Source organism: Conger conger, chromosome 10 (assembly GCF_963514075.1).
Source record: "Conger conger chromosome 10, fConCon1.1, whole genome shotgun sequence".
Taxonomy (NCBI): domain Eukaryota; kingdom Metazoa; phylum Chordata; class Actinopteri; order Anguilliformes; family Congridae; genus Conger; species Conger conger.
The window spans coordinates 16,122,583-16,136,818 of NC_083769.1; the positions used below are offsets into that span (position 1 = coordinate 16,122,583).

The following is a 14,236-nucleotide window of genomic DNA, read 5'->3' on the forward strand; positions in this document are numbered from 1 at the left end:
TAGGAAGAGAAGTGGTAGAGGTTGCTTTTATTGTTCAGCCCCTGCTAAACAAATAATGCCAGAAAAGCAGCACCATCATCGATTATTCCACCAAGTGGCATTTGGAGTCGCGTTGACGAGCTGAACCAGGAGAGGGTCAAAGCTGGAGTGGTTTAAGGGAACCAATAATAATAATAAAATAATAATAATAATAATAATAATAATACATTCTTGCATTTATATAGCACTTTTCTCATACTCAAAGCACTTTACAGCAATGATGGGGAAACTCACCTCAACCACCACCAATGCGTTGTACATTGTACATATTACCATATATCAGCTGGAGAGGGAGAGAGCAATAATTTAGGTAATTAAATCAGGTTGCAAAAGCCAGGTATGGGAGTTAGCCACAACACCAAGGAACCCCCTACTCTTTGCGATGAGTATCATGGGACCTTTAAATCCTTAAGTCACACCAGCCAGAGTGGGATCTTTGCATTCATGGTATCGACAAAGTCCCTCTCCATGAGCGATCACCTGAAGTATAAGTTCTGCTCATCGTACAGCCAGTTAGGAGTATGGTATTAGACTGACAACGGGGGTAGCATTTTATCTAATGAAACTATGTTTCCAACTGTTGTTTGCTTGAATAAAACAGTGCGGATTTTTTTGCTGCCGCAATCATTTTCCTTTCATTTTCAATACGCACACTGAGACTTGCAAAAGAATTGCTAATCTCAGTGAATAGTTCTGAGGAGGACAGTGAAAACGCATTTGACTCCACACTCCTGGACGTAACCCCATTTTATATCGGTGAGCATCTAAATACATTCTCAAAATGGTTTGTTATTATTACAAAGACTTATAAATCAGGCCCAGGCCTGCTTTTGAAAAACAAATGTCATGAGAATTGAGTATATCATTTAGTATGCAATCTATAGTATTTTACACCTCATACACAACCCATGAAATCATTCAGTCTTTTTGGAAACCTGCCTAGACATAGCTTGGAAAAAGCAATGCAGAATGCTAATTTCTGGTTACATTTTCATCAGATTTGTCCAGAATGTTTGCTGTGGTTCTTAGCCCACCAGACACAGCCATGAGTATCTGTATCCACTCAAATACAAAACAGCTTTTAGAGTGAGAATTTTTGAGCAACCTTGTTTTAGTAGTATTTTGAGTAATTCTATTTGATTGTGTGACTGACGTTACATATTTCAACACCAGCACAAATAGCTGACCTGGGGTTTTGTTTGTTATGGATAAGTTACTCATAACCTCTAGTAAGAGAATTATAAAATTATAAAATAAAATAAATTGATGTTTTTTGTGACTGACATCACATGTGGACTAGACTAACATTTGGGGCCATGTACTGGAAAAATTAATTCAAAGGTTCTCTTGACAGATGTAATTATGGTAAAGCAATCCATTCACTCTAATCTCAAAGAAAACTTTCATACTGAAGGGTAGTTTGTGTGTTGTTAAGAACCTTTCAAATATATGGGCAATTCCATTGTTTGTAAAGACATTAAAGTGGCATTTATTTTTGGGAGCCATGAGAAATATGAGAGGCCTCTTGGATCAAATCTATCATTTCCAGTAACGTTTAGGTCATATGATGTTAGTACACCAGTCAAATATTTTCTACAATAATAATAATGTTTTTGGTCCATGTCCACCTTTTGATACATTTGCCCATAGTGCTTTGTACAGAGAACTGTCACAAAGATGCTTTATAGAGGAACAGATGGAGTCAAAACAGCTAGAGGCCAGAGGAGGTGCTGATCCCAGGGCCAAGTATGCAGCCCAGCACTACATATCAGGTTATTTCTGGGCATAAAAGTCAGACTTCCTTTGGTTCTTGTCCGGTGCTTCACAACCAAAGTCCTTACTACAGGAAGCTTTGGCAGCAAGGAGGAACTCAAGAAAACAAACATCTGTTCTTATGCATGAGCGCTGAAGCAATCCAGAACCACATGCCCAACTCAGCAGACAGATCTACTGTAGACCTATTGCTTACAATAGACTACACAACGGGTGTGTGGGTTCACTGTAAGCAAAGTCATCAGAACATACATCCTCTTTCACGTTATCTCAAGAGGCGACACCCATCCCTGAGCGTCACTTCACTTCCTGTCCGTGTTACAGAAGTTGGTTTCAATTGTTCGCGAAATAATTGCAAAGTGAGATCATCGGTTATTGTTTTGATGCCGGGGATGGCCTGACCACCAAAATATTTATCTTTGTTTCACCAGTGGAAAAAAGTTTCTAAAATATAATTTAATAAGAATTTGTGAAAATGTACTTGCAGTGTTCTTCTGATCAAAGCAGCCTCCAAAAAGAGGATGTAGTGGTAAGGGACTAGAGTGCATCCAAAAATAGCTTGGAGGCTGATAATGCACTGAATGGCGTGGATGGGCCCTGCAGTGTGGCATCAAGTCCAGTGCCATTACTGACTGTGACGATCCAGCAGGATGATGCCCCATACCCGACTTGAGACCGGCGGGGGGAGAGCGGGTGGCAGTGGAGGTCCAGGGCAGGGCATGCTGTCTGTCTGCACTCCCCCACATCCACAATGGAGGGCTGGTAAATTTTAAAGTGGCAAAAAGGGGGGAGGGGTATAAAGTGTAGACAAACACTGTTAACGAAATGAAAGGGCATCTGCAACTGGGAACCTAGCAAAAGACTGTTATAGTGTGCAGCTAGCTGGCGGAGGTCCTCTCAGTGAAAAATGATAGAAATCAGAAATTGTTGTAGGATGCAACACAAACTCGACATGATGAACTTTGACCAACTGACCTCAACAGAAAAATGAGTCAACCATCCTTACCATTGCCTTCTTTGTAACTTGTTTCTTCAAGACATCCTAGAATACAACCAGGCCAAAGATCACTGACCATCATGAGGAAACACAGAGGAGTTGTCTGGGTGATGTCCCTCCGAGGGATGTGAAAGAAGATTGTGAAACACCTGCTCGAAACCAGACATGCACCCAGCAAATGTAGTGAGGGTTGACACACAAAGGTTTTGTCACCGCCGGAAACAGATGCATTTTTGCCCTTGCTACACCCTGTAGTACTCACCAACTTCTTCTGCAGCAATAGGAGGATTCATTAAAAAAAAAGCAGGGGTGTGTGAAATTCTTCTCTGTAAATTACGGTTCAAAAAGCGTGACAGTGCTCCTTTAAATAAGCAAACCTAATCCTAAGCAAAAACATGGTGAACATTCTTTTATCATTTTATATATTTTTCATTTTTTTCAAACCTGACAGTCAGGGACTCAATTAGCGTCACAGAAGGCAGATTTTCTTTATTAAAACTCATCGCTCTCCATTCTCTCCACCAAAAAATAAAATTAAATGCTGCGACCAAAATACGCAACCTTACTCACCCACAATACTCGTCGGTAGCAGGTACAGTGCTTCCTGTTTTCACATGAATTCCAAACTATCAGAATGTAAACAATGTTCAGTACAGCAGAGCCGAGCACACATCTTGTCAGTTTCATTCGACGCAGATCATAGGACAACAGGGAGAAATAAAAAGGTTTTCCAGCTCAGGAACGCCATTCTGAACGCGATTCAGTTTGAGCGTGTGGAATTAGCGAAAGGTTTCTCAGCTAACGTTGACCTGGGCGACTGCACGCTACCCCTCCTCAACAAACTGGCGAGCAGCATGTTAAAGAGTCCTAATACATGTATACAAATGTTTAAAGGAGAAAATGGAGAGAAACACACACACACACACACACACACAATATGAACTCATTCAGTCATTACATACTCCACTAGAATCAGTCTCTGTGGTCTGAAACGTTGGGCTCTTCAAAAGAAGCGCCGACATGCCTGACCTTTGCCTTCTGGGATTTTTCACGCTCACCCAACCCAGCCACGCCGAGCGTCTCTGTGACGGATGAGGTGGCCGACAAGAGTGACCGTTGAGGTCAGTCCTTTTCCAGTACGGACCTGGGCCCCCGCCTGGGGGAGACGCCTGGAATGTCCCTGCTCATGTAGCTGCTCATGTGTATCTATAGAAATCCTAAAACTCTGCTGCTGCAGCAAGTCAATGCCCGCTCCCACACACAGGGGGTCGAACCAATCCCTCCAACGGGTCTTCTCTGCCGAGGCAGCTCTCTGAAGAGGGGTGGGGGTAGTCGGGAGAGAGTTCGGGGCATGTGGCCTCCTCAGCCGGGGGGGTGGAGGGTGTGGTGGGGGGTTCAGTCTGTGGAGAACAGGTCCCCGGCCGACGGGAGCGGGGCCAGCCCCCCCGTGACGTTGGGCAGCAGAGAAAGGTCCGGAAGGCTCTGGATGTGAGACTTGAGTTCCTTACGGACCTGCGTCACCCGGGCCAGCTTCTGCTTGTACTCCTGAGGAACACACAGACCCCCCGCCCCCCGTCAGTCTTACACCCCAGTCACCATGGGTACGGATCGTGCATGTACGGCTGACACTAAGCATGTGAAGTAGACCCCACAGCATAGCCCGTTACCCAACATGCACTTGCTTCCAGAATACATGCAATATATACAAATTTGCATATGCTGGAAGAACAAACATCTGTGAAACTGCTTGTCCGTATGTTTCCAGATCATAGTTCAGGGTTCTAGACTGCGACCAAAATGGTCGCATATGCGAAAGTGTGCGAGCTACAATTTCACGTGGTCGCATTAGTGCGAGTGCATGATGATCACAGGTGTTTTGGTGCCGCTCCGGCAGCGAATATCACACGCGTACTGCGTTAGCCATTGTGGTTGAAAATAGTACTTTTTCTTCTTCACAGGCTCAGTCGCTCTCTCCCTACCTGCACTCTTACTGCCTGTACCTTCATCATTAGTGCGCGTGCACGTAGCGGCGCTGAAGACAAAAGGCGCGAAACAAAAACAAAGTGAGGAGAGAGAGAGAAGGAGGCTGGTGGAGAGGGAGAGCCAACAATATGTCCCGAATCAGACACGACTGATGATGAGAGTGCAGGCAGCAGGGAGAAGAGTGCAGGTGGAAGCAGGGTGCGACTTAAGAAAAAAAAGTATTGCTTTCGAACACAATGGCTAACGCAGTACCCGTGGTTGCGGTACGAAAGGGTGAATTTAGATTCAGATTTCCTTTATTGACATTGGGATACCACAAAATTCAGAGTTCAGTGTGGTGATGGCCTTGGGATAAAAACTGTTCATTAATCTTGTGGGTCCAAAACATTCAATGTTTGGCAGTGTTCAGTTCACGTATGAATGCTGCAGCTAGTAAGTTATGCTGTTAGTAGGGAGGGCAAAGTGGAGCTTTAGAATGTAGACCGCTGTGTGTGCACGTGAGTTCGCCAATAGATTTCTCACACAAAACGTAATTTGTCCACGTTTTTACTTCACAGTAGAGGTGATCAAACTTACAATAACTAAGTGCTAGTGTGTTCTAAGCCTTTACTGGTCCCTGTACGATGTTAGCATGATGTAGCTAGCATACGCGAATAGCACAAAGCCATACAATTTGCTTTTTAACGGCACTTGGTCATTCGAACGATATAAATAAAAGCATTCGATTAAGTTCGACGGCACCGGAATTTTCTGTCGTACCGTCCATAAATGGCAAAAGTCCCACCATAGGATTTATTTAAATCTTTAAAAGTTATACATTTTCTGAATCGTCATTAATTCATCTTGTTTCTATTAGTGATTCGGCGTGATCGGACAGTTCTGTAACTATGTAAATGACGTAAGAAGGATACAACAGTGTTATGCTAAGCAAAGCTGTTATGCTTTGCTTTTATGTTTGTTATGTTCAGTTATGTTCAGATTAAAATATTTTGCAAATAACAAGTCTGGAGTCACTGTCAATCTTTACATCAATGCAAAACTAGGGTATGCAACTATTCATCAAGGTCATTGATTAATACCATGCTGTACAAAGAAAAAAGGTGCGACCAAATCATATGCTGGTGCGACCAACTGGGAAAGTTGGTAGCACCAGTGCTACCAGTGGAAAAGTTAGTCTGGAACCCTGTAGTTATATCGAGGTGTATGACTATTAATATTGTTACACATACATGTGACCAGGATGATTTTGCTTCATTCTGGCAAGCACAGGAGCTTGTGTAATTGGTAGCGGGAGCACACTAGACTTGCTGACATAGATTTGTGACCCTCAACTCAATCTATCTATGTCACCCTTTTACTGCGGAGGGATAACAGCTACATTAGCTAGTGTGTTTCAGACAACACTTTTCACATATGCAAAACAAAAATTCTGAGAGAGTACTATCATGTAGTGCACACCTGGGTGAAATACGCTATTGTTTTGGATTCAGATGTGCTGTGGTGTGGCGGTATGGGTGTGTGTGTGGCGGTATGGGGGTGTGTGTGTGGCGGTATGGGTGTGTGTGTGTGTGGCGGTATGGTTGTGTGTGTGGCGGTATGGGTGTGTGTGTGTGTGGCGGTATGGTTGTGTGTGTCGGGGTATGGGTGTGTGTGTAGTGGAGGTATGGGTGTGTGTGTGTGTGTGGCGGTATGGGTGTGTGGGTGTGTTGTGGCGGTATGGATGCACACACAGTGGCGGGGCCTTGCCTCCAGCTTCCTCTCCCTCTCGGACAGCGCCCCCCGCTGGCTGTGGATGTACTCGGTCAGCATGCGGGCCAGCTGTCTGCGGTCCTCCAGCTCAGCCGCCAGGCGGCCGTTATACTCGGCCAGCAGCAGGCAGGCCTCGTCCACCGTCTGAGACAGGCTCTCCGCCGCCTCCTTATCTGGGGCGGGTCAAAGGTCAACCTACCATATCTCCATGCATTCTTCCATCCATCCACCTAACCATCAACCCATCTACACAGACAAAGAACAATCCAGTGCCCATATAATAGAGAAAGTCTGTGGCTTTCCACCTTGTCCGGAAGAATACTTAAATTAGTATGAAAAATGTGTTATTTCATCATTTGTAAAGATGGGAACTTAAGACTGTTTGATTATTGAATGACACCTCAGGATGTTGTGGCTGTGTCTTACGGACAGGGTGTGTGTGTGGGTGTGTGCGGGTGAGCAGGTGAGGCCCTACCTGCGATCTTCTCCAGCAGGGACACGTCCTGCACCTCCTGAGGCAGGGACGCGATCTTCTGCCTCACCACCGCGTCGCCTGAGGCAGCATTCTCCAGGTCCTGCAGTGCCTTCACCAGCTCCTCCGTCTACGAGAGAGAGAGAGGGGGGAGAGAAAGAGAGAGGGAGAGAGAGGGGGGGAGGGAGGGAGAGAGAGAGAGAGAGAGAGAGAGAGGGAGGGAGGGAGGGAGGGAGGGAGAGGGAGGGGGAGGGGGGGGAGAGAGAGAGAGAGAGAGAGGGGGGGGGAGAAAGAGGGATCAGGACAACTACTCCATCACTGGAAACTACTCCAATTCAAATTATATGAAAAATGTACAGTCAGGTCCATAAATATTGGGACATCGACACAATTCCCCTCTTTTTGGCGCTATACACCACCACAATGAAACGAACAAGATGTGCTTTAACTGCAGACTTTCAGCTTTAATTTGAGGGTATTTACATCCAAATCAGGTGAACGGTGTAGGAATTACAACAGTTTGTTAAGGGACCAAAAGTAAATGGACAAACTAACAATCATAAATCAAACTTTCACTTTTTAATACTAGGTTGCAAATCCTTTGCAGTCAATTACAGCCTGAAGTCTGGAACGCATAGACATCACCAGACACTGGGTTTCATCCCTGGTGATGCTCTGCCAGGCTTCTACTGCAACTGTCTTCAGTTCCTGCTTGTTCTTGGGGCATTTTCCCTCCAGTTTTGTCTTCAGCAAGTGAAATGCATGTTCAATCGGATTCAAGTCAGGTGATTGACTTGGCCATTGCATAACATGCCACTTCTTTGCCTTAAAAAACTCTTTGGTTGCTTTTGCAGTATGCTTCGGGTCATTGTCTGAGTTCTGAAGCATTTGGCTGAATATGAGCAGATAATATTGCCCGAAACACTTCAGAATTCATCCTGCTGCTTTTGTCAGCAGTCACATCATCAATAAATACAAGGGAACCAGTTCCATTGGCAGCCATACATGCCCACGCCATGACACTACCACCACCATGCTTCACTGATGAGGTGGTATGTTTTGGATCATGAGCAGTTCCTTTCCTTCTCCATACTCTTCTCTTCCCATCATTCTGGTACAAGTTGATCTTTGTCTCATCTGTCCATAGGATGTTGTTCCAGAACTGTAAACTGTTTTTAGATGTTGTTTGGCAAACTCTAATCTGGTCTTCCTGTTTTTGAGGCTCACCAATGGTTTACATCTTGTGGTGAACCCTCTGTATTCACTCTGGTGAAGTCTTCTCTTGATTGTTGACTTTGACACACATACACCTACCTCCTGGAGAGAGTTCTTGATCTGGCCAACTGTTGTGAAGGGGTTTTTCTTCACCAGGGAAGGAATTCTTCTGTCATCCACCACAGTTCTTCCGGGTCTTTTGGTGTTGCTGAGCTCACCGGTGCGTTCTTTTTAAACAGTTGATTTGGCCACACCTAATGTTTTTGCTATCTCTCTGATGGGTTTGTTTTGATTTTTCAGCCTAATGATGGCTTGCTTCACTGATAGTGACAGCTCTTTGGATCTCATATTGAGAGTTGACTGCAACAGATTCCAAATGGAAATAGCACACTTGAAATTAACTCTAGACCTTTTATCTGCTCCTTGTAAATGAGATAATGAGGGAGTAACACACACCTGGCCATGGAACAGCTGAGCAGCCAATTGTCCCATTACTTTTGGTCCCTTAAAAAGTGGGAGGCACATATAGAAACTGTTGTAATTCCTACACCGTTCACCTGATTTGGATGTGAATACCATCAAATTAAAGCTGAAAGTCTGCAGTTAAAACATATCTTGTTAGTTTCATTTCAAATCAATTGTGGTGGTGTATAGAGCCAAAAAGAGGAGAATTGTGTCGATGTCCCAATATTTATGGACCCGACTGTATTTTGCATTTACTCAGGTTCCCTTCCTCTAAAATTACAAATCGTCCAGTGTGACAAATGGACAGAGGAAATCTGGAAGGGGGCAAACACGTTTTCAAAGCACTGAGTTCACACTCTGGCTTGGGACCAATAATTAAAAGCTCAGTCCTCTCTTTTCAGCAGCAGAGCACATCACAGCAGTTAGCAGTCTTTTTCAGGTCTGCAGTGAATACCAGGGTGATACTTTTGCTAGTTTTGTTCAGCTAGGTAAGCTGTTTATTGTTAATATATTTGCATGGTGCTGTATATTTTTTAAAAGAAAAAAAAAAAAGGCCCTAGTCCTTATCTTTGTTGTGCAGGTAGCAGTTGACACTGTACTTCTAGGGTCTTTCAGCACACTTATCCCTGGTTATGGGTATGCACTTTGCACTTTGTTGTACGTCACTCTGGATAAGAGCATCTGCCAAATGCCAAGAATGTTATGCAATACTAAATGTCAATGTAAAACCACTTCCTCTCCATGAGTCTCAGTTTGGTGTTTCACAGAGGACTGCAGAACAGCGAATAAGTAATAAATAACTCCTCTTCCAGTGACACTGCCTAGACTACACTGCCATCTACTGGTGAAAGGGCAAAAATGCACTGAAGGCAGGCTCATGGCCCTAACCACACTCACACGCTAGTCTCAAGTGGGCAGGCTGGAAAAGTGCAGTAGATAGGTGTAGGTGTGAAGGCAAAGGGGACTGGCCCAAAGCATCCATCAGCTCCCGTCTACGAGGAGACAACAGGTCGTCTTTCATGACCTGCTACTCCGCAGTGTGCTCACAGTAAATCCAGCACTGATAAATCTTCTACTTGACTCATACGCTTTACTGGACTGGGTTTAAGACTCCAGCAACCTGCGGTGTTGTGGTCTCCAGTGAATTAAGGGGATTTCCATCAGCTGTATGTGGGGAGAATGAGAGACCAGGGGAAGAGCAGCTTTTGGGATGAGGGCATGGAGCAGCTTTTGGGATGAGGGTCTGGGGGAGCTTTTGGGATGAGGGTCTGGGGCAGCTTTTGGGATGAGGGTCTGGGGCAGCTTTTGGGATGAGGGTCTGGGGCAGCTTTTGGGATGAGGGTCTGGGGCAGCTTTTGGGATGAGGGCATGGAGCAGCTTTTGGGATGAGGGTCTGGGGGAGCTTTTGGGATGAGGGTCTGGGGCAGCTTTTGGGATGAGGGTCTGGGGCAGCTTTTGGGATGAGGGTCTGGAGCAGCTTTTGGGATGAGGGTCTGGAGCAGCTTTTGGGATGAGGGTCTGGAGCAGCTTTTGGGATGAGGGTCTGGAGCAGCTTTTGGGATGAGGGTCTGGAGCAGCTTTTGGGATGAGGGCATGGAGCAGCTTTTGGGATGAGGGCATGGAGCAGCTTTTGGGATGAGGGTCTGGAGCAGCTTTTGGGATGAGGGCCTTGCTCATGGGCCCAACGGCAGAGTTCTTCCTTTTTCATTTAGGGACCAGACTTAATCTCTCCAGAAGCAAGTCAGCATCCCTATATGCCTTTCGGGGCTTACCTTAGCCAGTCAAGCACCCTACCGTGAGGCGTCCCTACTGCCCTAGTTTCTTTCGCAACCTGAGAAAGTGAGACTTAGTGGTGCAGCCCCATCAGCAACGCGCGTGACATGTAAGCCTCAGATCCAGATGTACCAGTTGGGGCCCCGTACTGTCACTCTCCCGCGGAGAGAAGTGGCCCCTGTAGTCATCATCCTCATCTTCCTCCTCCTCCTCTTCCTCTTCCTGGACCTTCTGGTATGATCGTTTTATGCCCTTCTTTTCCTCTGAAAAACAACAATGTACAAATTAAGATTAACCTCATATTCATTACCAAAGGTTCTATAATTCCGAAACGGTTCATCCGATACAGCTGAAAGATCTGCTTTCATTCGTCAGTATTTTCATTTGAATGAGAACATGCTGGAGTACAGAACCAAATGAACAGAAACTGTCCAAATAATTAGACAAATTCTGTGATTTTTCTTGTTCCTAATTTAAAATTCTTTTTTAAGAAGATTACTTCCATTTTCCATATATTATAGTTATAGTATGTTATAGTGACCTTGCACATAATTATTTTTCCCTAGGCATCCAAGTAAACAGGAGGTGAAGATGCGCCCCCATCAGTGGTGCCATCTACATCAAGGGAAACATGCTCTAAATCCAGCAACGCTGCAAACACAGTGACCCAGCGAAAGCAGTCCTTGCCACTGAGGGGGTCTGTCCGTTCCTGCAGCTCACCTGCGCCCTTGTGCTGGGGGCTGTTGGAGTCCTCTATGGCCAGTTTCAGCTGCTGGATAAAGTCTGAGCGATACAAGTTCCGCTCCAGCCAGATGTTCAGCAGCCTCTCCATGTGCTTCTTTGCGCCATCGTCCGCATCGCTGGGGGAGGAAAAGCGGCGTCAGCTTCTGCTCGCTTGTTCACTCACTCACTTTTGACTGATGACACTCCAGTAGTAAGGTTAGAATAGTAGGGTGGTATTTTTCCACATACAGCCCATCATATACTCAAAAAATGCACTAAACACTATGCTTCTTATACTAAACAGTACCCAGTATGCTTACACAGTATACTTTCGACACACAGTAGGCTGATTTGGACACATCCCTTGTGACAACAGAATAAATTGCTCGACTGGGGATCTGAAACTTCTGCCCTTGGTTTGTGATTTACTGGCTAGAGTCCGTGAAGCTGTCAGGGAGAACACATGGGAACACTGCAGAAAGGAGTTTGTGTTCACTGCCTAAAATCGTCTGATCGCAGCAATAGAAAGCACGGCTATATGCGCGCGGTACCTCGCCACATGGGAGCAGGCGTCTACCAGGACACCCTCAAAGTCTCGGGCGAACTCGGGCCCTTTCTTCTTGCTGTTTTGGATCACGTCATTGGCGAGATACAGGAACGTCAACTTCCTGCCTTTTTTTGCTGGAAAGGGATGCAAGCCTCACCTGATTCAACTTGAAATTATCCACAAAGTCGTTCAGTCGTTTGATTACACAAAATGTAAATAATAATAATAATAGTTTGCAAACAAACAGCATGAAACAGACTGAACCCTTTACGTTAGTGGGTGACTATGATTTATAAAAGCGCACTATGCACAAGTGTCAAAGAAGCAACCCGATTTAACCTTACCTTTTTTAAGTTCTCTGTGCCAGACACGCACAATGAGCGATGCGTGTTTTCGGTGGTGAATTATCCACAGCGACAGAGTCTGGACACTCTGCTGCGAATTGCTAAGTTCCGATAGCTTTTTCTCCAGCGCAGATTCAGAGAAAGATGACATGTTTGCACTTATCGAAATAAATCCAGTCCGCTTTCCCTCCACGTTCCTCCCGCACTATCGTGACAGTGCCATTCAACAGTATAGTCCCTGACCACAGTTAGCAGGTCGTTAGATGTCCACACTTCTGCAGTCCAAAACTGTTGAGGTAAAAGACAATATCTGAGAGTTCAACGTTACCAATAGTCACCAAAGGGCAAGTTAACCTAATGATCATGATGAATTTTTCACTGTAAAGCTAAATGACTAGCCATCGCTAGTCAACTAGCCGGTTAGCTAAATATAGCTACAACCTTAGCTTGCCAAATAAATAATACGTTTAAAGGCATCTGGCCTTCGCTATATTGGTAACCGACGCAGCATTGTACGACTTCCGGTCAATATAGACAAAATGCAGCAAACTACAAAGTTAGCAAGGTGATACAGACAAGCAAACGAGACGGTTATCTGATTACCTACCCTGGTTAGTGAACTCTTTCTAAAGTATCTGGATCTGCAAGATTTACCTGGCTAGGTGACGCTGGCTAGCTGCATGCATGCAGAAGCATTCTGCACCAACGATCCCTGGTTATTTAAGCCACAAGGCTTTTATTTTTATTAAATCGTAGTGCCCACAGGGAATCAATTATGAACTCTTTTGCCCTGTCGATTCTGTTCAAGATTCTCTTACGACAGCTTATGCAGCTGCTGGCTAGCAGCACAAACACAACAGCAAGATGGCCGGTGACCTTTAACACAGAGTTCAAGGGGTAGCATAAACAAACACCACGCGTCGAGCAAACAACCAAGCACTTTACTGTTATTTAATGCTACACGAACTAGTTTAATTTAAAGAATACATTTATATATATATATATATATATATAGATAAATACATTTATTCATAGAATTAACTAATTCGCTAGCTGCAAACGTTACTTACTACGTTAAATATTAGCTAGCTGCAAGTAACTTAACTAGCCGGTGCAAGTTAGTTAGTCAGTAAACGTAAATTATATTGGTTAACGTAAGGCTTGTAGATTGAGGTTACAATCAGCCTTGCAAGCCTCCACTCATGGATGAATGTAACTTGAATGAACACCAGAAACTCGTTACAAAACATAACCCACTGTAACTCCTTTGATAACGTTGTATTCCTCGAGTAAATACACCTGGTTGATCCATAGAGCTCCGTGAAGTTGGCAAATATTTCTGGCCACAATCGGAGACTTCCGGTTAGCATTTTTCAAAATAAAAGTTCGGTGAATAAAATGATTTTGAACTGTAAGTTTGTTGTTTTTCTTTTTAAAATAGCGTTGTTATACATGCATTGTTATACACTGTCAGTTCACAACAAATTTAGTGATTTGCATAGCTAATTACTAAAAAACTATACGTTCTTACCAATTAAAAGGGGGTATACGTTTAAGCTATAGACCCATATCTTTAATATTGTACACTCTTTTCTATGAAATCATGTTCCCAGCAATTGTTTCTGTCTGTCAGGTGTGGTATGGGCATGCATTGCCATAGACTGTCAATTGCCAACCAGCTCATTTGCATAGCTCATAACTCAAAAACGATAAATTGAAAGGGGGTATACATTTACTCTATAGACCTATTTCTTAAACATTGTTTAATCTTGTTGCTGTGTTTCGGCATGGGCATGCATTGTATTTATTGAAGACATGTTGCTTGAAAATACATTTTGTAAGGATCAAACATATTACCCTTACCATCAATAAAATCAGTTAAAACTTGCCTTCCTGTCTTTCTGTTCATTCACTTACAAATTTGATAGAATTACAGTGCATCCAGAAAGTATTCACAGCGCTTCACTTTCTCCACATTTTATGTTATAGCCTTATTCCAAAATTGATTAAATTCATTTTTTTCTCCAAATTCTACACACAATACCCCATAATGACAATGTGAAAAAGGTTTTTTTTAGATTTTTGCAAATTTATTAAAAATAAAAAACTAAGAAATGACATGTACATAAGTATTCACAGCCTTTGCCATGAAGCTC

The 14,236-nt window shown here is 44.0% G+C and overlaps 1 protein-coding gene across 3 annotated transcripts; it reads right to left on the bottom strand.

The window, feature by feature from the left end:
• Positions 1-3,272: 3,272 nt before the first annotated feature.
• On the bottom strand, positions 3,273-13,437 carry rprd1b (regulation of nuclear pre-mRNA domain containing 1B). Of its 3 annotated transcripts, none has more exons than XM_061257691.1 (8): positions 13,338-13,437; positions 12,081-12,368; positions 11,741-11,870; positions 11,187-11,326; positions 10,599-10,729; positions 7,017-7,143; positions 6,539-6,714; positions 3,273-4,354 (listed from the first exon to the last, which is right to left on the bottom strand). In XM_061257691.1, exons 2-8 carry the CDS (start codon positions 12,229-12,231, stop codon positions 4,205-4,207), a joined length of 1,005 nt encoding a protein of 334 aa, XP_061113675.1. In that variant the 5' UTR covers positions 12,232-12,368; positions 13,338-13,437; the 3' UTR covers positions 3,273-4,204. The 3 variants fall into 3 exon arrangements, with proteins under 3 accessions (XP_061113675.1, XP_061113674.1, XP_061113676.1); XM_061257690.1 differs by lacking the exon at positions 13,338-13,437 and adding an exon at positions 12,735-12,938; XM_061257692.1 differs by lacking the exon at positions 13,338-13,437 and adding an exon at positions 12,688-12,938.
• Positions 13,438-14,236: the final 799 nt, after the last annotated feature.

Excerpts from the sequence above, each read along its gene's own strand:
- rprd1b (XM_061257691.1), bottom strand. The coding sequence starts at position 12,231 with ATGTCATCTTTCTCTGAATCTGCGCTGGAGAAAAAGCTATCGGAACTT. Across the intron at positions 10,730-11,186 it reads CCCCCAGCACAAGGGCGCAG|AGGAAAAGAAGGGCATAAAA; the intron begins GTGAGCTGCAGG and ends GTTGTTTTTCAG. Across the intron at positions 7,144-10,598 it reads ACAGTACGGGGCCCCAACTG|ACGGAGGAGCTGGTGAAGGC; the intron begins GTACATCTGGAT and ends TCTCTCTCGTAG.